We start from the raw sequence: 22439 nt of genomic DNA, 5'->3' as shown, positions 1-22439 counted from the left end.
AAGCACACACTCCAAGAAAGGGGTGTGTGCTTAAAGGCTTAGGATTCAAGTTGGGTAAAGGGCTGGGGTGGGGTGGGGGGTGTTGCAGGCTTAACTTGTGGTCTCATGATGTCTCTTTACAGTGAGAGACATTATATTATCACCCATAGTCAGTCCCCTATATATTCTATAAGATAACACAAGGAATTTATTGATCCTGTTCCTCTTCAAGATAGCGGTTACCCTCAAGCAGTGGGGACCTATCATTTAGGACTACTTGCCCTGCCTCAAGATAAGGCCGGTTATTGGCTTATTACCATAAAATATTTTAGGAACCTTACCTCCTATCTCCTTGCTTTTTTTTTTTCTCTTTGCTTTTTAAAATGAAATCTTAGCCTGAGGATGGAATCCCTCCTGTTCTCACTATATTGTTTATTTCTCGGCATTTTTCATCATAGGCAGGAAAAATTAATCATGATGTGTGTCCCATGTCCCTGCTCTACCTCAGTATAAATATTAATAATTATTATTATCTTTGTTATTACTGTCCTCTCTCTCCTTCTAGACAATTCTTAAGGGTACACAGCTTCCTGAGCAAAAGACTTGGGGGGAGGAGAGGAGCCCTAAGGGTCAAAGTTGACGTGAAAGAACCCCTCCCCCTTGTCGTGTGGTTAGAAGTCTCCATTGGCAATGGAATGTGCTTCGGGCCTCAGCCCCATAAAGTGGAGCCAACTGGTTCGCTCCTCCAATGAGGACACCTAGATTTAAATAACCCTCTCCTTTGCTTTGGGACTGGAAGGTATGTGCAGACCTGGTGGCCAATGAGAAACGGCGTGGAGGAACTGGACCACGCCCCCAGTGGGTGGGGCTCCAGGCCTTTAATTCCCACTGCTAGAGCCTCGCTAGGCTTTAGGACCCCAGGATTTGGCGATGGCGGTTCGCTGGGGCATCGTGTCAGCCGGCCTTATCTCCAGCGACTTCGCGGCCGTGCTTCAGGCACTGCCTCGCTCAGAGCACCAGGTCCGCCGTCCCTCCGAAGTCCTGGGGCAGAGCAGGCCGCGGGGCGGGGACTCCTGGGTCGGAGGGCGGCGGGAGTTGAGTTCCAGGCTCTAAGTCCCCAAGGTGGTGAAACAACCTCTAATTCCCTCCCCGCTCCTTTTCCCACTTCAGTTCTGTAAACACGAGTTCCGTGAAGTTTGGGAGGGTCTTGATTGGAGCTGCTGTAGAGAGAAGAAATTTCGGCATTAGGGGATTTAATAATCGCTTGCCCCAGATCTCTCCTTCCAGCCTTGGACACTTGTCCACCCACGTGTCTCCTTCCCCGCGAGCACATCTCCCTCTTGGATGTCATTTCTCCGTACCCCGGGGCCTTCTCCACCACCTGCCTCCCATCCACCTGCCGACCACGCTTGCCTCAGCACCTCAAGTCTAACCCCAGCATCTCTCCAAGGTGGTAGCAGTGGCGGCCCGCGACCTGAGCCGGGCCAAGGAGTTTGCGCGGAAATACGACGTCCCCAAAGCTTACGGGTCCTATAAAGAGTTGGCCGAGGACCCGAACGTGGGTGAGTGGAGAGAGCTGCAGGGGCCGCCGAGGCGCTGTCCCTAGGCTGCTCCGTAGGAGATGCAAGCCTGGGCCAGTCCCTTTGGGCTCCTGGAAGGACCTTGGGCTGGGAGGCCGAGCTACAGGAACGGGCCTGCTCTGGCATCAGCTGACTAGTATGAAATGCATTTAGGGGCCAGGCCTCCGTGTTGAGGAAGGGGCATGAATTTTGAAGAGAGCCAGGTCAGGCTTTAAATATGCCCTGTGGCGGGGGCTTCTGTCCCGAGCGGCCTGGATAGAACAGCAGGACAGTGTAGTTGGACAGCAGAGGCTGCCTGAATTGGCATTTTCCTCTTCTGCTTGCCCTTCTCAGTGTCATTTGTAAAACGGGCAAAATAATAACTGTCTACCCCTTGGTGTGAGGATTAAATGATTTAATATAACTTCGGAAAGCTGGAAATAATCTGAAGAAAACAGAGTGTTGGTAGAGAATGGTTGGGCCTTCCTCATGGGACACTAGGGTTTGGACTTTATCTCTGGTGGGGGGCGGGGGACCTCGGATGCTGGGGGCGTGACCTCGAGCTGGGGGCGTGTCACTGGGAGGGTCGGGTGGGCGGAGCTTCTGATCTGTTGCCCTCCTTCCTCCCACCCTAGAGGTGGCCTACATTGGCCCCCAGCACCCCCAGCACAAGGACGCGGTGTTGCTATGCCTGGCAGCGGGCAAGGCCGTCCTGTGCGAGAAGCCCATGGGCGTGAACGCGGCGGAAGTGCGCCAAATGGTTGCAGAGGCCCGATCCCGAGGCCTCTTCCTAATGGAGGTGAGGGTGGAGGGGCTCTTCCAACAACAGGTGTAGCGCTTCTTGCCGTTCCTAAGCATGGCTGCGGCGGACCTTTTTGGAGGAACACGGGGAGGGGTTTGCCAAGAGTTAAGGATGACCACCAGATGAACCGCGGTCAGTGCGTTTACCAGGTTCGAGTGGAGCTCTGCCACAGAATCTACTAGCCACTTCTCTCTTGGGTGCCAGCCATTGATTTTGGCCCTTAGCAAACATGGCCACGTGAACGACCCTTTGGCAGCCTTTTGAAAAAAGGTGCCAACATTGAAAGTGGCACATAATGACAGTGGGCTGTTTGAATGGATTTCCAGGACCAAGGAATCCCCTACTCACCCTCAGTGCCACGCAACCTTTGTTTTTGTCCTTGTGTTGGGAAGGAAGAAATTTCCTCTACCCCTGGAGAGTCTTATTAGCTGGTCTAAGAATCAAATTGACATGAGACAACCGGAGAAAAAAACAAATTTAAGTGCGTACCGGAGGAATCCATAGACACAGATTCCAAAGACAGGGATGGTGAAGTATGTATGTTATCCTGAACTAAGGAGAAACTCGGGAGGGGTCTGGGACTTCAGAGGAAAATGGAAGCAATTCAGGAACATGGAAAAGGAACTGTTTGGTAAACAAATGTTTGATGGGCCACACACAAACCATGGGACACAGAGAGGAATTTTCCACATCCCTCCCTGGCTAGCACACCTAGGTCATACTATAACACAGTTATCCATCTAAATGGAGGCACATTCTTATGCAGCTGGGGTAGGTAGTGGGGTGAGTGGGTAGGGGGAGTAGGGTGGCAGGTCAAAGTGTCTGAGTCTTTTGGGCCTTGATTGTTTTCATCAGACAGAATCTGCATGCCACAAGATCACACCTTGGGGCGGCCTGCCCTTGACCCCTACATCAGACGTGGCTACCTAGAGGGGCCTTTGACACCTTGCAGATCATCCGGCATTAAAATGGCTGCCAAAGGGCAATGGATAGTGCCGGCAGTTGAGCTGGCCACTTGAATGGCCCTGAGAAGCTGTTCTCATGTTAAGGCGTATTAGGAACACCTTGTTTTAGATTCTACCAGTAGCAGCAATACTGCCTCTTACGTCCCCCACATCCTATTAACCTGTCTTGTGCCCAGTCCTGCCGACCCTCCCAGACTGTGAAGTTCCATAAGCCCAGGAAGTAGATGGTCTATATAATATGGTGAACTCAGTGTCTTCCGGTTCTCACCGTGCCTTGTCAATGCCAAAATTCTGTGAGTTTATCGCTTCCTCATTTTTATTGGCACCTCATGTGCACCAGATGCAAACCCTAAGAAAGGGGGTTCATCATCTGTAAGACACAGGCTCCATTTGTAAGGTGCTCGAGGTCTGCTGTGGTCACAGAAATCGGCAATCCTAGTGTCCAGTTGCATGGCCTTCTGTGCACTTGGTTGATGGAGCACAGAGGCCCCACCCCAGGCTGGGGGATGGTCAAGGAGGCTTCCTGCAGGTAGGACGACCTGAGCCTTCAAAGTCAATGGCCCAGGTAAAAGGCCCAGAGTGGGAAAGCAGAGTTAAGACCTGAAGAAAACCAGAATGAACGGACTTCACATATTTAGTATGAACTTGATCTTGGACCAATCGAGACTTCTGGCTTTACAGTCAGAGGACGCTAAGCTCCAGTTCCTCAGTTCCTAGTCCTGTGACCTTGGGCCTGGAATTTAACTCAACTGAGACTCAGTTTTCTCATCTATAAAACAGAAGTAATCATAGCTACCTGTCAGGAATGCTGGAAGGATTTATTATGCAAAGCATGTACACAGGGTATTGCCCATAATAAATAGCCAGTAGTTGGGAGCTGATATTAGGGAATGGGGAGCCATTGAAGAGGATTAGGCAGGGGTGAGACAGGGTCAGCTCTAGGTGAAGGAAAGATCCCTCTGGCACCGTGTTGGGGATACACCGGAGGGGAGAGACTGGGGTGTTAAGTTTGCCTAGGGCTGCCATAACAGACCCACCACAGACTGGGTGGCTTAAACAGGGAGATGTATTTTCTTATACCTCTGGAGGCTAGAAGTCTGAGAGCCGGGTGTCAGCAGGGCTGGTTTCTCCTCAGACCTCTCTCCTTGGCGCCTAAAATGGCCATCTTCTGCCTTTGTTTTCATGTAGTCTTCCCTCTGTGCATGTTTCTTATAGGGACAGTAGTCATATTGCATCAGGGCCCACCCTTTTAACTTGATTACCTCTTTAAAAACCCCATCTCCAAATACACTCACATTGGGAGGTACTAGAGGTTAGAGCTTTAACATGAACTTGGTAGGACACAATTCAGTCCACGCCATTGGGAGACTAGGGTAATGATGAGAAAGAACTAGGCCAGAGTTAGGGCCATGGGAATAGAGGAGGGGGGAGGGCAGAGAGACGGAGGGCAGGACACAGGTTAGGGACTGATGGGCTGTGGAAGGAAGGGGGAGGGGTCGTGTTAGGAGGCTGGGGAGGAGTGGATACCCCCTCAAGATTGGGCCCTGGATGGGAGAGGAGCAAGGGTCGTGTTAGGAGGCTGGGGAGGAGTGGATACTCCCTCAAGATTGGGCCCTGGATGGGAGAGGAGCTGGTTGGTGAATTCCTGCGTCCTGACCCCTTTCTTTTCCTCTCCTCATCCTGATTTCTTCCCTCTGGTCTGCAGGCCATCTGGACCCGCTTCTTTCCTGCCATGGAGGCTCTGAAGTCTGCTGTGTCCCAGGGAACTCTGGGGGATCTTCGGGTCGCTCGGGCAGAATTTGGGAAGGACCTCACCAGCGTACTCCGGGCTGTAAACTGGTCCCAGGCTGGTGGTGGCCTGCTGGACATGGGCATCTACTGCATCCAGTTCATCTCCATGGTCTTTGGTGGGCAGAAGCCAGAGAAGATTTTGGCTGTGGGAAGGCGCTATGAAACAGGTATGGTCTGTCCTCACTATACGATGGAGATAAGAGTGATCTTCCTTTACTGGGAACAGTCTGCTGGGAACAAGTCTCCCAGCCCATGAGGATCAGGTTATACAGCTGGAGGAAGTTCCCCCATGGAGTCACAGAGGATCAGAGGAGAGCTGTGGGCAGGCTTTGTACTGGGACTTTGCTGTGTGATCGTAGCCAAGGGACTCGACATCTCTGAGTCTTTACTGGCAAAATGCCAGTAGGGTTGTCATAAGGAGTTAATGAAGTAACTGTTGAGGCAAATGGTGAGCAGTTAATCAATATAAATGATTCTTATTTGTTTGGAATTGTCGTAGTTAGCCTTTGCTGCATAACAAACTACCCCAGAACTTAGTGACCTCCCATAAAGGTCATTTATTAGCTTGTGATTCTGTGAGCTGGCAATTTGTACTGGGCTCAGTTTGGGTGGCTCTTCTGCTGGTCTTTCTCACGCAGCTGCAGGCAGCTAGCTGTTCCAGTGGACTTGGGTGGTCTAGGATGGCCTTACTTAGATCTTTCAGGTGTTGGCTCTTGTGTGGGGAGCCTTAGTTCTCCTCTCCAGCTGGCTAGCTCTGGCTTATTCATATTGTGGGTTCAGAGTTTTGGATGAAGCAAAAAGAAGGCAGGCCCCAATACGCAAGCACTTTGCAAGCCTTTGCTTGTGCCCTGTTTGCTACTGTTCCGTGGCTCAAAGGTAGCTCAGATTTCAGAGGTGAGTAAATTGACTCTTCATTGAAGGAGACAGAGTCATATTGCAAAGGGGGAATGAGAGGAATGACTGTGACCATTTTTGCAAATAGCACCACAGAAGACAGTGAATAACCAAAAAAGCAATACGTGGGGTGAAAGTACTGTTGCAGTCTAATATCTGGCTTATTTCTAGGCTAAACAGTAGCTATAATAACAGATCCATTTAGCATTATGATTAACACACATATTGTAGGGGTGTCACGGGGAAGGCGGTATAGCACAGAGAAGACAAATAGTGACTCTGTAGCATCTTACTATGGTGATGGACGGTGACTGCAATAGGGTGTGTGAGGGAGCTGATAATGTGGGTAAATGTAGTAAGCACAATGTTGCTCATGTGAAACCTTCATAAGATTGTATATCAGAACCGTAACCCTATCCTCCCCATACACCTAACCAAAAACCTAACCCTAAAAAAAAAAAAAAAGATTGTATATCAATGATAACTTAATAAAATAAATAAATAAGAGATACTCATAAAAAAAAATAACAGATCCCATTTATCAAGTGCTTCCTCTGCATTAGGATTATTATAGCTATGATCTCCCTGAAGTAGATATATTACAGTTGCCCCCATTCTATAGAAGGGGAAACTGAGGTGCAGACAGGGGAGGTAATTTATCCAGGCTCACACAGCAAATCCAGGACAAGAATTTCGGCTTATCTGAAACCGAAGAGAACTGGGTCAGTAGGTTCCTCCATCTATGGCATGCCTGATGTGTTTCAGAACCAACCTAGTACTTTACATGCTGTATTTAATTTAACTTTTAACTAGTGCTTATATATCACTTATTGTGACCTAAATAGCCTTCTAAATGCCTTGTGCATTTTACGTCACTTAATGTAATACTTGTAACAACTGTATGAGGAAGGTTCTCGTATTATCCCCATTTGTGGGATGAAGAAACAGATCTTCACAATCCTGTATAGCAGGTATTCACTTACAGAGGAGGAAATTGAGGCTCAGAGAGGTGAAGTATCTTTTTGCTTTTTTTAGCATATATTTGATGACTGATTGATTAATAACAGCTTTACTAAGATATAATTCACATACCATACAATGTATTCACTTAAAGTGTGTAATTCCCTGGCTTGACGATACAGTGTTGTACATTTATCACCACAATCAATTTTAGGATAGATCATTACTCCAAAACAAAAAACAAACAAAAAAAACCCTCACACCCAATTTTCCTATCCCCCTAAGCAACCACTAATCTACTTTTTGGCTCTAGGGATTTACCAAATATTAGACATTTCGCACAGATGGAATCCTATAACGTGACCTTCTGTGTCTGGCCTCTGTCACTTAACATAAGCACTTTCAGGCTTCTTCCATGGATAGGGTGTCGTTGCTTCATTCTTTTTCGCTGATATATGAGAGACCAGGTCTCTTCCCCAAGGTCCCACAGGCAGGATTTGAAGCCAGGCCTGACTCTGTGCTGTGCTTTCCTCCAGGCGTGGACGACACTGTCACTGTGCTGCTCCAGTACCCAGGAGGGGTCCATGCCAGCTTCACCTGCAGCATCACTGCCCAGCTCACCAATACAGCCTCTGTGAGCGGTACTAAGGGCATGGCCCAGGTGAGGCACACTGCCCGGGCTGGGGTGGGTCCAAGGGCAGGGAACTGTGGCCCTTAGCAACGGGAGTGGGTCAGCTGTGGCCTTTGGAGCTGGATGTGGGCTGGACCAGCCTTTTCCTGTACTGTTGCTAAGGAATCCATCCTCGACCACCAGGTCGTCGGGTGGAGTTTGGACCTCCAGGCTCCTTCCTGAGGGTGAATCTGTTGTGTGTCAAAAAACCAGTTATAATCAAACATGAGTAGAGGGCAGTTGTGACCTTTGGTGCTGCTCCAGAGACAGGATCTGGGCATTGCCAAAGAGCCACTTCACTGGCTTCTTACGGCAGTGTTGCTAGAAAGAAATCCTATTCTTAGCAGAAGAATTTAGACCTTGTCCCATCTGCATCTCTCTATTACCATTTTGGCTTAGACTTGGGTGTGGGAATAACTTAGGCTTCCCAGGGCTCTAATGATTTAGTCTAAATAATTTTTTTTTACTAGGAAATCAACCCTGCTAGTGGATTAGAAGGTTCTGGATTGTCTAAGTCTCCTGCTCACAAAGAGAGTTTATGCAGAAGTGAAGATAAGCTGTGTTCGCCAGGCCTCAGACCAGGCTAGAGAGAGATTTGCCCCTGGGGAGACGAGTAGACAGACTTCTAGTGAGAAAACAGTGCTGCATGGGGTGGGGGCAAATCTCCCTAAAGATGGAACGCAAGCAGCCCTTAGCCACCAGGCGTGAGAGCGAGGCCCCTGAGCATCACCTGGCAGGAACCCCCGGCAGTACCCCACCTGTTATTTCTTTCCAGATCATGAACCCATGCTGGTGCCCGACAGAGCTGGTGCTGAAGGGGGAGCACAAGGAGTTCCCACTGCCCCCAGCTCCAAACAAGGACTTCAATTTTACAAATGGAATAGGCATGATGTATGAGGCCAGGCATGTCCGGGAGTGCCTACGAAAGGGTAAGGATATGAAAGATTGGGGTAGAAGGGTGGCAGGATGGTGGGGCAAGACTGGTAGAGAAGGTAGCCCCCGCCCCATCCCTCAGCGAGAATACATCTCCCAGGACTTCTTGGGGTATCCATCTGCCTGAACCGTGTAGTACTGTGCCTCGTGGGATTCTGGGAATTGTAGTCCTTTTGGTCTTTAGGGGTGTGAATAGGAGGACCCTTAACTGAACTCTCCCCTAGGCCTGAAGGAAAGTCCTGTGATTCCCCTGGCGGAAAGTGAGCTCATGGCTGACATCCTTGAGGAAGTACGGAAGGCCATTGGAGTCACCTTCCCCCAAGACAAACACTGATAAATGAATACCTTCAGTAAATAAAGACATGGCTTCTACAGAGGTCTTGGTGGTGGTTGGGAGGGAGCTAGAGAGAACCCACCATCAACGGAGTCACTGGAAAATAAATTGGTGGAAGGATGTGGGAAGGGGGAGGAAGGCAGGGCCAGGAAAACATTTCTCACGAGCTCCTGGAGCAGACATCTGCAGACAAATCCATAATTTGCCTGCCATAGCCTGTGTGACCTTGGACTGGGAATAGTGTGTGGGTAGGAGGGGTCCCTAACTGCACTCTCCCCCAGCCTCTCTCTGTCCTTATCTCTTCATCAGTAAAGGGAAGATAAGTACTAACCACCCTCTGGTGAGGATTAGGTGGGATGGTGTGTCAGTAGCCCCTAGTGCATAGTACATCCTCAACAAATGTTAGCTGATGGTCCTTCCCCTTGAGGTCAGGCTTTTTCCAAACTGGTCTCCAGAAGCTCCAGGCTTCCAATACAGTATAAAAAAAATCATTTCAACAGGAAAGAAGGCATTTGCCTTCATAAGAGTTTTGATGGCCCTATGGGAAAATCCTGGGTAAAATGCCTCTCTTTGTAGCAGGGTTAGGAGGTCAGCCCCACCCAAATTACAAGCAGTTGGAAGAAGGCTTTATGTAGATGCTTGGCCAAGGAATTAGGGTTAACTATATGCTATGCAAGGTCTAACTCATAGTTTTCTGTAGTAGTGAGTATAGGTTATGCTGCAATAACAACCCTCGAATCTCAGCATAGCATAACAGGTTTATTTCCAACTCATATGTATTGGCTAAAGGTTCTGGTCTCTATATGTCTGGGATCCAGGCTGATAGAGCCACTACAATCTGGAGTCTTGCCAGTCAAGGTGGCCAAGGAAGGAATGCCCTTGAGGCCCTGGTACCAAAACTTAAATGCCCTGACACAAAAAGAGCCTACATAACCTCTCACAGTTCACTGGCCCAAACTGGTCACATGTCCTCAATCAACCAGAGATAGTCCAGGAGTTCAGTTCTACAAGGGTCTAGAAGATAGAGATGGATATATAGGGTTTATGACTGGGTAAATTGTACTATTTCCAGAATATCTTGTCCAGCTTTGGTGCATCTGCGTATCAATAGGTGTTCCTCAGGGGTGAGAGTGATTCATCTCCATATCAATGTGTAATTCCCTGGGCAACCTGAGGGCTTATCTGAACCTGAGAGGTTAAGGGGAAGTCTGGGTTTTGCTTCTGCCAGAGCAGGAAACACATGGCCCTGGACTGCAGTTTGTAAGCAATAAACAGATTTTAAACTTTATTTCTCCTTTTGACTGATTTCAGTTTTAGAGTTATTTTGTCCCAGAATTTCCTCTCCCTGGAGTTACAATGACACTAATAACTTTCACTTTGAGCAAATAAGCAATTTGGTAGAAGCTTTAGAACACAAGACTAGATATCAATCAAATGAGTTTTCTACTGTTTTCCAAGTCCCATTGTCCATCATTCAGCTATCACTACATGTGTTTCAGCCCTCTACTTACTTGTCTTCAATCTTTTGTAAAGCAAAGATGGCTAGATGTCCCCTTAATAATCATTCACCCATGCTAGGGAAGTTTTCAATGGACACATGGCTGCCCAGCTAGACTACATTTCCTAGGCTTTCTTGCAACTTCGTGTTGCCATGTGAATAGGCTCCAGCCAATGGGATACGTACCCACCAAGCAAGAATCTGCATTATGGTCTTAAAAGGCAAAGAGGATGGCTTCCCTTTCATCCTCTCCCTTCCTGGTACCTGCGTAGGGATGTAGTGTTGGGCATATAGGTGTGTCTGTCTTACAATATTCAACAGAAGGTACGTGTTGTGGATGGCAGAGCAACAAGCTAGAAGGATAGAGAAAAGACACAATTATGGATGTCAGCATGCCCCAAGATCTGCAGGGTGAGTTGGACAAATGGAGAACCAGGAGAGCCGAAGTTTAGTGCCAGTCCAAGCCCAAAAGCCAGAGTAGCAGGATTGCTGATGGTGTAGTTCTCATTGGAAGGCAGACAGCCGGAGACCCAGAAACAGCTGATGCATCAGTTTGAGTCTGAAGGCAGGAAGAAGCCTGATGTCTTAGTTCAAAGGCTGTCAGACAGAAGAGTCAGCCTTTTTCTTCTATTCAGGCCTTCAACTGACTGGATAGGCCCACCCACATTAGGGAGCACAATTTGCTTTACTAAATCTCCAATTTAATATTAACCTCCTTCAAAAAACACCCTCACAGAAACACCCAGAATGATGTTAGACCAAATACCTGGGCACTCCATGGCCCAGTCAAGTTGACGCAAGATTAACCATCACAGAGATTGTCACTTGAGATTTGCGTGTTCTTAGACTCTTATGTGAGCAGGAAATAAACTTCAGTGTTGCTTAAGCCACTGATACATTAGTTTTTGCTAAAGCAGATGAGTTGGTGTGCCACCTTAACTTTTCCAAAGATCTCTTGTCCCCACTCACTTCCCCCATTAAGAGGTGGAGTTGGCTTCCCCTTCCCTTGAAAATTGTGCTCATGACTCACTTGTAGCTGTTGCAACACAGCATAAGTGACACTGCATTGACCTCTGAGGTTCAGTCAAGAAAGGCAATGCAATCTCTTACTTGTTTGCTGGGGTGCTCAAGACCTTCAGCCATCATGCAAGTAGTTCAGCTTCCCTGAAGCCACCAAGCTGTGAGGGACCCAAACTAGCCCACACAGAGAAATTGCGTGGGGATCCTTGAGGTTCCAGGAACATAGATGCTCAGTCAGGTCCCAACTGCTTCAACATTTTTGCTGTTCCAGGTTCAACCACTGTGTGACTGAAAATACAGTGACCCCAGCTAAGCCTTTCCCAGTCTTATTACCCACAGGCCTATGAAGGAATAAAATGAGAGTTACTGTTTTAAGCCACTAAACTCTGGGTTGATTTGTTACACGGCAATAGCTAACTGTAACAACTGGTACCATCGCTTTTACAACATAAGAAATGGATTTGTTTGTAATATGTCTAAGCAGAACTGGAATCCCCAAATCCTACTTGTTGCTCGCCACCCAAGAAATTTAGATCAGCAGCCAGGCCTCCCCATCCCCCCAAAACTCAGCCCTCCCACCACCCATCAGATAGTCCTCTCCCTGGCTGCCCTTGATGAGTGTGCAAAGGGTTCTTCCTTTCCTGGCATGGTAATTGGTTCCTAAAATGGCTCTCAGTGACCTTCACCTCCAGTTATTCACGTCCATGTATAATCCCGTCTCCTGTATGTGTGCTGGATCTAGTGACCTGCTCCAAATGGGAAAAGTTAAGATATGTCCCTTCTGAGCCTAGGTTGTAACGGATGGACTCCAGTCCTGCTTGAGATCTTACCTGCTCACTTTGATGAAGTTAGATGCCATGTTGTGAGCTGCCCTAAGAGGGCCCAGATCAAAAAACAGACTAGCCTGCAGCCAGTAGCCAGCAAGGAACTGAGGCCCTCAGTCCAACATCTCTCAAGGGACTGAATGTACCAAACAACCATGTAACTGTGCTTGGAAATGGATTCTTGCCCAATTGAGACTTTAGATGAGACCAGAACCCCAGGTGACACCGTTTTTTATAGCCTTGTGAAAGAATGTGAAGCAGGGGATCCCAGGTAAGCCACACTCAGATTCCACCTATAATGTACGTTTTAATATGCACCTGTAACTTTAAAATATTATAAACTGTATTTTTCTTTCTTAGAAGAGGCCTGAAGTATCATTTGACCTCTTTTCTCTTTGGATATATAATAAATAGCAGGTTCTACCAGATTCATTGTCTTATAATAATGTGTAAGAGACATTTATTATTACTAGTGAACAGTGGGAGGGCTGTAAGCAGGCAGGGGAGGGCCAGGGTCAGCTCTGGGTCCAGCAAGTCCCTTCTAAGTCCATGTGGGGGATAGGCTGGAGGGGAGGGACGAGGCTGGAGGCCATGGAGGAGGCCGGGACCTATGAGTGGGGCTCAGTGAAAACGCCCTCCTTCAGATAACACGGCTGCCAAGCTGGAGACCTGAGAGCGCCCAGGAGAACTGGACAGCTCTGGCAATTTCCATCTCCCTCTCCGGGCCTCAGTTTCCTCAACTATAAATAGGCCATAATTATCCTGGGTGTATTAGTTATCAATTGCTTAGGCAACTGATAACCATAAGGACATGTCCATTCCAGTTCAACTTAAGTTAGCATTAATGCTTAATATTGTCTATCAGAATTTTGGAAGTTTTTCGAATGCCCACTTTTATATTGTAGTAGTCCATGGGACTTTTGACTTCCTTCCTCGTGGCAAAATAAATTTAGCTGCATGACCTTATTATATTGTATACTTCTCTCAGGGGCCAAGCCTCTCCATTAGAGAGTTTGTATTGAGCCCAGGCTTGTGTGCAGAAGATAAGGCACTTCTTTTTCAGGATCTGGGGATCAAACTGCTCCCAGTTCTTTAGAATGCATGCCAGAGGGGTGTCTGGCTTTAAGAGGGAGCTCCCATCTGAAAGAGAAAGACTGGTGGGTGACACCTGGTCGGCCTTTTCTCTGTGAGGGCGTCCCCTCACCTTGGAGCCTGGGTGAGAGTCGTCCATCACCTCCTCTGCCAGGCCTACTGAACTTCACCACTCCTTACCAGTATGGCCTGTACCTTCACTTCCCTCTTGCCTTCCCACTAAACAAGAGTTGTTTCAGAGCTCTAAAGTTAGTGGGACCTCACCAGAGTGCTCTTACTTTACCCCTCTGGGAGTCCTGATACAAACTCTAGTTCCTCTACACGAGCTTTAGCACAGTACACTCGGGATCATTCTTTGAGAGGCCCCTGCCTGTCTGGTAAGTGCAGGCACTGTGTGACCTCTCACTGCCAGTTCCATGGGCCACAGATAAAGAAATGCCATAGCCCCAGGAAGACTGCCTCCAAGGAAGAGAGATCAATAGAATAGAGCCATGGCTAGAGTTTAAACAGGGCCATTTACATGTACAGTTATGGAGGGGTGGGGTGTCTATACTCTTAAACACCAGTTTCTGCCACTGCCTGGGAATTATTTAGCCAGCCACCCACTGTAACAAATCTGACCTGTGAGACAAGAGGTCGGGGGTCAGCAGCAGCCTAGCTGGAGGTTCACTCTGCTCCATTGGCTCAATCAGCTGGAGCCGAGATCCAAGGACCACTGTCTACTAGTCCGGTCTGCCTTTGGAGTCCACAGATGAGGATTGGCTCAGCCACTCCCCAACATTCCCGTCCAGAGGCGGGGGATCAAGGAGTGGCAGACACCGGGAAACCTTTCACCCAAGACTTAAGACTGGTAGCCGATGTGAATCGTCTTTTAGGTGGCTAATGGGTGCCCCAGACCCATTTTATGAGATTTAAAAAAGTGCAGCATTAAGTCAAGAATACGAGTGAAGCGATGATCTCCTATTTGCGGTGGTGAGCATCGGGTTCTATGAAATTGATGAAGTTAGAGGTACACAGAGAGCACATAAAGGAAGTAAGGCTCATCCCTGCCTCACCCAGAGGCCAGGGCAGCCTGAAAAAGCAGGCTGGAAGTCATAAAGACAGAGAAAGAGACACACTCCTCACAGATACCCAGTTGGGCTGTCAGGGTCTGATTTCAGACTCGTGGACCTTTGAGAAGCCGCTGAAGTGTAGCCTCAGCCTAGACTCTTGCAGTTGCCCATGGCCTTCCTCAGTCCCTTGCATCCAAGGAGAGCCTATGAAAGGGAATCCTGGCCTCCACTCAGTTGACTTTCCTGGCTCCCAAGGGAGATGGGGGATCCACTGAGGGAAACCTTGGGGAACCTGTTGCTCCAGACTTTGAGATTGGCAGCTGGGCTAGTCCCATTTAAGTGGCTGATGAGCGCCCGATGTTGTGTGTCATAGACAGCTTCCTTGTATAAGGGGAGTGAAAGGAAAAGGTATGTTTGGATGCCGATATTCACCTCTGAAGTGATCCCAGACGAGCCCCCAAAGATGATGCCGGGTTCTTGTTCACGGAGCTGAAGAATGAACTTCGCAAACACTCAAGGTTAGAAGAGCAAGGCAGAGGCTTTTATTTAGAGATAAAGTGGGAGGACAGAGCTCCTGGCTAACTCCCGGAGGGAACAAGAGAGCCTGTGGTTGTGTTGTTGTCTAGGGGTTTTATGTACAGTTGAGGATTTTCAGGAATGGGGTAAAGGGCTAGGGGTGCAGATGAGTAACAGAAGAAATTTGCTTCTCTGATTCTTTCTCAGGACAGCTTTTTCCCCTCTTGGAGCATATCAATGAAGACCACCTGCCCCGCCCCTAAGGTGGGCTGGGCTGTTGCCTGTTTGCTAGAGTTCGTTAAGAATCTTAACTTTTTGGGCTGTTTATAACTGGGAAATCTTTTGCTCAGGTTGCAAATTACTTGATTAGGATTAGGGAAGGGAAAACAGCACATAGGTACAGTTAAAAATAAGCTGGGCCTTTTAACAGACTAAGGTAAATTTTACAGTGTCATGATCTGATTGATACAATAAAGTCATGGGTTGTGCTGAGCTACTTTTCTTTATCTGCAGAGCACTCAACATTCCAGGCCAAATTGCTCCTGGCCTTTTGAGCTTTAATTGATTTCACGGAAGAATGTCTATATTCCTAGTCTGGTATTTTTACCCTAGAAAGTTAGTGTGACTCTGATTTTGCCTAATGCTTAACACAGAGTTTCTATAGGGACTTCTTTGCACATTGTTAAGTTGTTCTGGCTGTGATTATCTTGCGTTGCCTTTTTTTCCCCCGGAGGCCCTTACCCTACTCTGACTAAACCCGTGGTCTCTGTCTCACCTGTCCATACCCTGATGACCTATCACCAGAGATTAGTCTTGTCAGCTTTTGAAATTCATATTTATTTTATTTGCACATAAACATTCAAAGGCTTTAGTCATCTGAATGTCCTGCTTCAGTGAATGGTATTTTTGGCCTCTGATGTTCCTCTCTGATGTGTACTTCATGTGCCTTCTGCCCTGGGGAAGCTCACATCTCACTCGAAACTTCTCAAAAGATTGCATGAATGAATGAGTTACAGCCGCGATTGCATGGGTGGCGGGCAGAAGGGAGTCAAGACAGGTTCCGGAAGGGCCGAACGGATTGGACAGCCACGTGACGGGACCTCCTTCCTAACAGGTAAGGCAGCCACGTGACACCGTGGCGCCTGCGGTGCGACAGCCATTTTGCGGGGCGATCACATGAGAGGACGCACGGTCAGCGGGGCGCTCACGTGACTAGGGGCGTGCTGCGGCCGCCCGGGCGCACCCGGCGAGAGGCGGCGGCCGGAGCGGCAGTGATGGACGGGTCCGGGGAGCAACCCAGAGACGGGGGTGAGGCGGGAGGCAGACGGGCGGGAGGAGGGCAAGCCCCCCCGCCGGCCGGTCCTACGATCGCTCCTGTCGGCCTGGAGCCGTGCGATCTCCAAGCACTCGGGCAGAAACTCCCGGATCGGGCGCTACCAGCCTCCAGTCCCCTCCCTCCCGGGGGGGGGGGTCCTCGGCTCTCTGGCTTCCGCGCCCCGATCCCTTGCTTCCTAACGGTCTTGTACCCCAGAGAAGCCGGAGACCCTAGAACCCAAACCCCTGGGCAGGCCCGGGCTTGTCGCGGGCACCACTTCCTGGTGGGAGGGGCGGGTCTCCCCTCTGCCCCTTCAGGAGGAGGGTCTAGATGCATGAAGTTCCCTTAGCCTCCTCCACCGGAAGAATGTAGGATACAGGCCAGGCTCCCTGCCTTTCTCCATCAGGGAGGGGCTCAGTGGCCCAGGCCCCCCAGGCATTTTATCCACCAGGGACCTGGAAGTCCAGGGCCCCCTAGCGTTGTCCTTCCTCAGGCATCATGAGCAATCCCAGTTCCCTGGATCCCCTAGGGGCAAGGGTCCAGGCACCTCTTCCCTCCTTTCTCCTCTAGGGCCCACCAGCTCTGAGCAGATCATGAAGACAGGGGCCCTTTTGCTTCAGGGGTGAGTTTGAGGTCTGATTATTGCGGAGCAGATTTGAGGAGTGACAACCCATTCTGATTCTGCACCCTCCCCCCGTATTTCCACTCTAGTTTCATCCAGGATAGAGCAGGGCCAATGGTGGGGGAGACACCTGAGCTGGCCTTGGAGCAGACTCCCCAGGATGCGTCCACCAAGAAGTTGAGCGAGTGTCTCAAGCGTATCGGAGATGAACTGGACAGTAACATGGAGCTGCAAAGGTGTGGCCCCTGGGATCCAGGAGTCCCGCCACTGGTGTCCTTCTCCCTCAGAATCCAGGAATCCCAGCTCCCAACCCCTCTTCCCCTAGGAGCCTGGGGTTCAGGCCCTCAGGCCCAGGAGTCTGGGGCCCCATCCCTGGACTCGGCACTCGGCACTCCCAGCCCTACCCTCCCTCAGATCTTAAAACTCCTCAGGGAGTTATTTTTCCCACCTTCCTGAGTGTCCGTGTTGTCCTTTTCCCCCGCACTGGCAGCTTGCTTTTCACTGCAGCCTGGCTTGGGCCTCAGTTTCCTTCTCTTTGGAATGGGCTGGCTGCCCAGGTTTCTACATTCTATCTGGTTCCCCTGCCCAGCACTGGCCGTCCTCTTTCTCGCAGGATGATTGCAGCTGTCGACACAGACTCCCCCCGCGAGGTCTTTTTCCGAGTGGCAGCCGATATGTTTTCCGACGGCAACTTCAACTGGGGCCGGGTAGTCGCCCTCTTCTACTTTGCCAGCAAACTGGTGCTGAAGGTGGGCATCTGCAGGGCAGTGAGCCCAGGGCGGCTCCCCTCAGACCTCCTCCTCAGAGTCATGAGGTCAACCTGTGGCAGCCCAGTAACTGGAGGGACAGCCATGGGCTGATTGTCTGCTTCTTCATTCATTGGTTCATTCAGCAAAGATCTGTTGGGCCTACTATGTGCCCACCTGTACTCGGCACCCTGATGTATAAGGATACAGCTCTGAACAGAACAGTCTAGGTCCTTGCTCTCACAGAGCTCCTGTGGTCTGATGAGTGTCGAGAGCCATAAGCTAGGGTGATAGGATTGTGCAAAGCAGTCGGGGAAGACTTGTAAAGCCAAAGTTGCAGTAACAAGAAAGAGGCAGTGATGTATAAGGATCAGGCGAAAAAGGCAGGTTAAAGCTTACTGCATGTGCAGAGGCCCTGAGGTAGGACCAAGTCTGGTATGTTGAGGGCAGGGAGGAGGCCTGTGTGGTTAGAACACAGGAGGGGGTTGGGTGGGAAATAAGGGCAGATTGCAGGGGCTCTTGTGAGCCACTTTAAAGGCTTTCTCTACGCTGAGTGGGACAGAAGTGACCGGCTGCTTTTAGGAGAGTGGACCTGATTCATAAATTTAAAAGATTACTCTTGCCTGTATAACAAAATGTTAATTGTGGAATCTAGGTTGTGGGTATCCTGCTGTTCACTGTAAAATTCTAACTTTGCTCTCTGAAGATTCTCATGATTAAACATAGCGGGAAGGGAAGCACAACAAATTGTTCTGGCCATTGTGGGTAGAAAAAGGGATTTATGGGACACAAGGGCAGCAGTACCTGTAACAGTCCTGCGAACGATGACTGACCTGGACTCAGGTGGGAGCAGGGGAGGTGGGGAAGTAGGTTGCTTAATATGGTTGCAAGATTGAGCTGATGTGGCTTGAATGTTGGAGGTGATGGGGACAGCAGTCCCAGTGATGGTAGACTGGATGTGGAGCTGGAGACAATGGAAAAAGCAGCCCGACAGAGGGAGGAAGGGGAAGGAGAAGCAACTGGGGAGCCGGTCATGGATGAAGTGTATCAGGACTTACCTGGTCTGAAGGTCAGAAAAGCCCTCTCTGGGGACGTGACCTTAGACCCAAGCTTAGGGGAGGAGTGAAAATTTGCTTGGTTGAGGCCTGTTGAGGCAGAACAATCAGCATATGCAAAGGTCCTGAGAGGCAGGAAAGAGTTTGGTGGGAATGATGATCTGGAAGAAGGCCAATGACGTACAGAAAAGTGGAAAATTGGAATGTGATCAAGTCAGAGCCTTCACACAAGGCCTTGTTGGCTGAGCTGTGCCTTTTAGTCGTTATCCCTGGGGGTACTGAGGAGCCACGGAAGGTTTGTGAGCAGGGCAATTGACAGGAAATAGTTTAAAATGTATGAAGCTCATTTGGAGTGGAAAAGAAACTGCAGGGGGCAGGAGGGGAGGCAGAGTTGAGAAAGGAGGTTTGGGGCCACTCTCCCCAGGTAGTGGAGATAAGTTCTAGTTCTAAGGCCCACCCCACACCCTGCAGGCCCTGTGCACCAAGGTGCCCGAACTGATTAGGACCATCATGGGCTGGACGATGGACTTCCTTCGAGAGCGGCTGCTGGGCTGGATCCAGGACCAGGGTGGTTGGGTGAGGCCTCTTAACTCCCCTCCCTGACTCCTCTGGGACCCCTGGGCCTTTCCCAAGGTACCACAGCGGTGCCCCTCCCCATTTGGGGATCACCAGGTGGTCTATAATGTGTTTCCTCATAAGTCTGACCAACCTCATTTGTCTGGTACCCATGGACTTCCCTAACCCCTGGCCCCCCATGACTCCTGTCCTGACTAGTACCTTCTGCCCTCCCTGGTGATCCTACTTCATCTGGAACCCCTGAAGTTCTTTGGTAATGCTTTTGACCCTAACTTTTTGGTACCTGCTAATCTAAGGCCCTTTCCCCCACGCATGCCCTCTGACCTCTCCCTGACCCCTCATGTGCCAGCCTAGGGGCTGCCCCTTGGTCAAGTTGCTGAAGTAACTGTTCCTGTCCCCAGGATGGCCTTCTCTCCTACTTTGGGACACCCACGTGGCAGACTGTGACCATCTTTGTGGCCGGAGTGCTCACGGCGTCGCTCACCATCTGGAAGAAGATGGGCTGAGGTCACCAGCTGCCTTGGACTGTTTTTTCTGCATAAATTATGGCATTTTTCTGGGAGGGGTGGGGACTGGGATCATGGGCATTTTTCTTACTTTTGTAATTATTGTGGGTGGGGGTGGGAGGGAGTGGTCTTGGGGGGCAATAAACCTCTTTCAGGCCACACCTCGGAGTCTGAGTCACTGGGCCCGCTCCCTGGCTTTTGCAAGCGACCAGGCTTTATATGCCGACACATCTTTTTCTGAGAGTGCCCCATGCCCTCTGTGGGTTAGTGAGGAGTTAGGTTCTGGTCTTGCCCTGTTGGAGCCTGAAGGCCTGAGGACAGCTCGAGATCACGTGCCCTAGCCTAGGGTGTTGGCGGTGGAGGCAGCACTGGGCAAGACCTGAGCCCGACAGAGGAGGCTGGGGGCAGTGCGGCAGGGAGAACCAGGGCCTGGACCTTCTGACATTCGGAACCATTGTACAGTTACCTTAGGTGAATGGGGGAGCAGACACTGGGAGTCCTGGGGGAGTAGAAGGCTCTGGAGTCCTGTGGTGAAACTGCTGGAAGTCAGAAGGCTGAGAAGTCCGGGACAAGAGGGTCCAAGGGAGAGGACCAGGCTTGAGCCTGTGGCGGAAGAGAAGGGGACTTAGCTTGAGACTAACAGGCCATGGGGAAGGGGCTGGCTCAGTAACTGGTGGGAACTCCCAGGGAGGGGCAGGCCCAGGGAAGACGCTAAACTCAGAAGCACAGTTAACACAAGGGAAACAAAGGGGTTAGAGAGAATGAGATCACTCGTGGAGAGTCGTGGGTCTGGTGTGCCTTCTCTCTGGGTCTCTGTCCCTCTTTGGATCTCGTCTCCATGATCGCCCCTCAACTCCCTGCTCTCTATCCTTCAGATCATCTTTGTCACACCTCTTTTTCTCCACCAGTGAGCACTTTGAAAGTCACCTCTGCACAGCAGGGCCTGCCTGAGGCTAAAGGTCTTTAGGCTGAGGTATGAAATTTGGTGAATGAGTAACTCAGGCCCCATTGTGACTGTGTGCCTGAAGCAACTGCCCCACCCCCATAAACAGCAAGTCAGAGAAGAAAGGTCAGTTAAGAGGAGTGCGGGGAGACTGAGTCACCAGCCCAGAGAGAGGGGCAATATGGCCGCAGGCGGGAACCCAGGGAAAGCATCAAGGGAACTAAAAAAACAGACTCTCGACACAAACCACACTCAGGGTGGCTCCTTAGGGGAGAGGATCCGAACTTAGGTCCCAGCCAGGCTGCAATCCGCCCCAGGAAAGGAAGTCAGTGAGCGGCCCCAACCCGCCCCCCTGCCGGAGCCCCTTCGCGCTGAGGTCACCATGACTCAGCATCGCTGCTCTCCTGGTCACTGGCCCAGCCACCCCCTGAAGAAAGCCCCAGACACCAGCCTGGCCCAGCATCCCCTGTGTCAGGGAATGGATACCCTGTCTGGGATGCTCGGAGTGGCCCCTCTGGAGCAGGCCCTGACTTCTCCACCCCACCCCCCCGCCCCATCCTCATGGCTGTCTCCATTAGGGCACTTCAATAGGGTCAAATTCCTACCTTTGTATCTCTTTTCCCCCCGTAACAACGGGGAGTTCCGTGAAGGGTAGCGTCCTGCTTTGAGCCAGCTCTGCCTCCCAGACACTAGCCGGGATCTGGCACACTTTAAAAAGGTACTTTGGTCGAAGACAAACATCCCACCCTCAGGCCCTTAGACCCTTCTCATTTCCCTAGGGCTTTTCGAAGTGCCCTTGAAGGGGCAGTTCTAACGTAAGACAACCTCAGGTTGTTCCCGGGCCAAAGAGACTACCCAGTCTCTGACTTCAAAATAGCCCTCAGAGAGACCCTTAAGTGTCATTTCACCCCTCTCCATAGCTCCCAAAAAACAATCGTCTGTGAAATAGCCCTAAGGTATTCCAAGTAGCTAAGAATCTCTCCAGGCCTCCAAAGGGCTCTCCAAAACCCCTTCCTCTCATGAAAGCCCCTACTAGGCTTTCAGAAACACCCCTCTCCCTGGTGGGGGGGTGAACCCCAAGGCTCAATTGTCCTTTAAATCTCACAGATCACCTCAAAGGCCTAAAAACCACCTCTTCCTTACCCCAGGAAAAGTTTCCAGAAAAATACGGATTTCCATTGTGAACACTAAGGCTACAGAAACGCCCCCCAGCCCAGCCTTTTAGCGAACCCTAGGGCTCCAGGTGCCTCCTCCAACCCATCTACTAAAGATATCCCCAAGGTTCCAGGAATATCATCCAAACTTCTTTAGCATAGGGGACCCCTTATCGCCAAGAGCAAACCCCAGTCATGTGGAAATCTCCGCACCTCTGAGGAACCCCCAAGGCTCCAGAAGTCCATGGTCTCACACAACCTCAGGTTCCAACCTATGTTCCTGAGACACCTCTAGAATCATCAATTTACAGGGGTCTCAGTGTCCCCATTAATCTTCCACCTACCAGAGAGACCCCCAGAATTCCATGACTTCCCAGAATCGGCCCCCGGACCCTTGTATCCCGCAAACTCCCCCACCCCCAAATTCCCCATTTCACAACAGCCTCCAGCTACAGGCGCGTGACTTCCCCACTTCTGGGCGGGGGGACTGGGACTCCAGTCTGCTCCGATTGGCCACGCAGGGGCTCCAGGCCCCGCCTCCTTCCACCGCTGATTGGTCGATCGCTCTTCCGGAATTCCCCACAGCCGAGGGCCCGCGCACTATAAAAGAAGCCGCCTTAGTGAAAGCGCTCA

General features: G+C 50.3%; 2 protein-coding genes and 1 long non-coding RNA gene across 5 annotated transcripts; 2 read left to right on the top strand and 1 right to left on the bottom strand.

Moving 5' to 3' along the window:
* Positions 1-843: 843 nt before the first annotated feature.
* DHDH (dihydrodiol dehydrogenase) lies at positions 844-8925 on the top strand. The gene is made up of 7 exons (XM_036885566.2): positions 844-999; positions 1430-1541; positions 2174-2337; positions 5011-5263; positions 7487-7611; positions 8396-8549; positions 8778-8925. Exons 1-7 carry the CDS (start codon positions 910-912, stop codon positions 8885-8887), a joined length of 1008 nt encoding a protein of 335 aa, XP_036741461.2. The 5' UTR covers positions 844-909; the 3' UTR covers positions 8888-8925.
* Positions 8926-15913: 6988 nt separating this feature from the next.
* BAX (BCL2 associated X, apoptosis regulator) lies at positions 15914-19790 on the top strand. 2 transcript variants are annotated; one of them, XM_036885573.2, is made up of 6 exons: positions 15914-16197; positions 16775-16826; positions 16916-17062; positions 17440-17575; positions 19099-19203; positions 19605-19790. In XM_036885573.2, exons 1-6 carry the CDS (start codon positions 16164-16166, stop codon positions 19707-19709), a joined length of 579 nt encoding a protein of 192 aa, XP_036741468.1. In that variant the 5' UTR covers positions 15914-16163; the 3' UTR covers positions 19710-19790. The 2 variants fall into 2 exon arrangements, with proteins under 2 accessions (XP_036741468.1, XP_036741469.1); XM_036885574.2 differs by lacking the exon at positions 16775-16826 and having other exon boundaries at positions 16068-16197.
* On the bottom strand, positions 19546-22295 carry LOC118912455 (uncharacterized). 2 transcript variants are annotated; one of them, XR_008994110.1, is made up of 4 exons: positions 22151-22295; positions 21258-21360; positions 20176-20312; positions 19546-19690 (listed from the first exon to the last, which is right to left on the bottom strand). It is a non-coding gene; the product is annotated as an uncharacterized LOC118912455 (long non-coding RNA). The 2 variants fall into 2 exon arrangements; XR_005024796.2 differs by lacking the exon at positions 21258-21360 and having other exon boundaries at positions 22020-22153.
* Between the last annotated feature and the right edge of the window lie 144 nt (positions 22296-22439).

The sequence above is a fragment of the Manis pentadactyla genome, chromosome 15 (assembly GCF_030020395.1).
Source record: "Manis pentadactyla isolate mManPen7 chromosome 15, mManPen7.hap1, whole genome shotgun sequence".
Lineage (NCBI taxonomy): Eukaryota > Metazoa > Chordata > Mammalia > Pholidota > Manidae > Manis > Manis pentadactyla.
The sequence above is the reverse complement of the archived record's forward strand: the minus strand, read 5'-3'. Positions and strand labels throughout refer to the sequence as shown.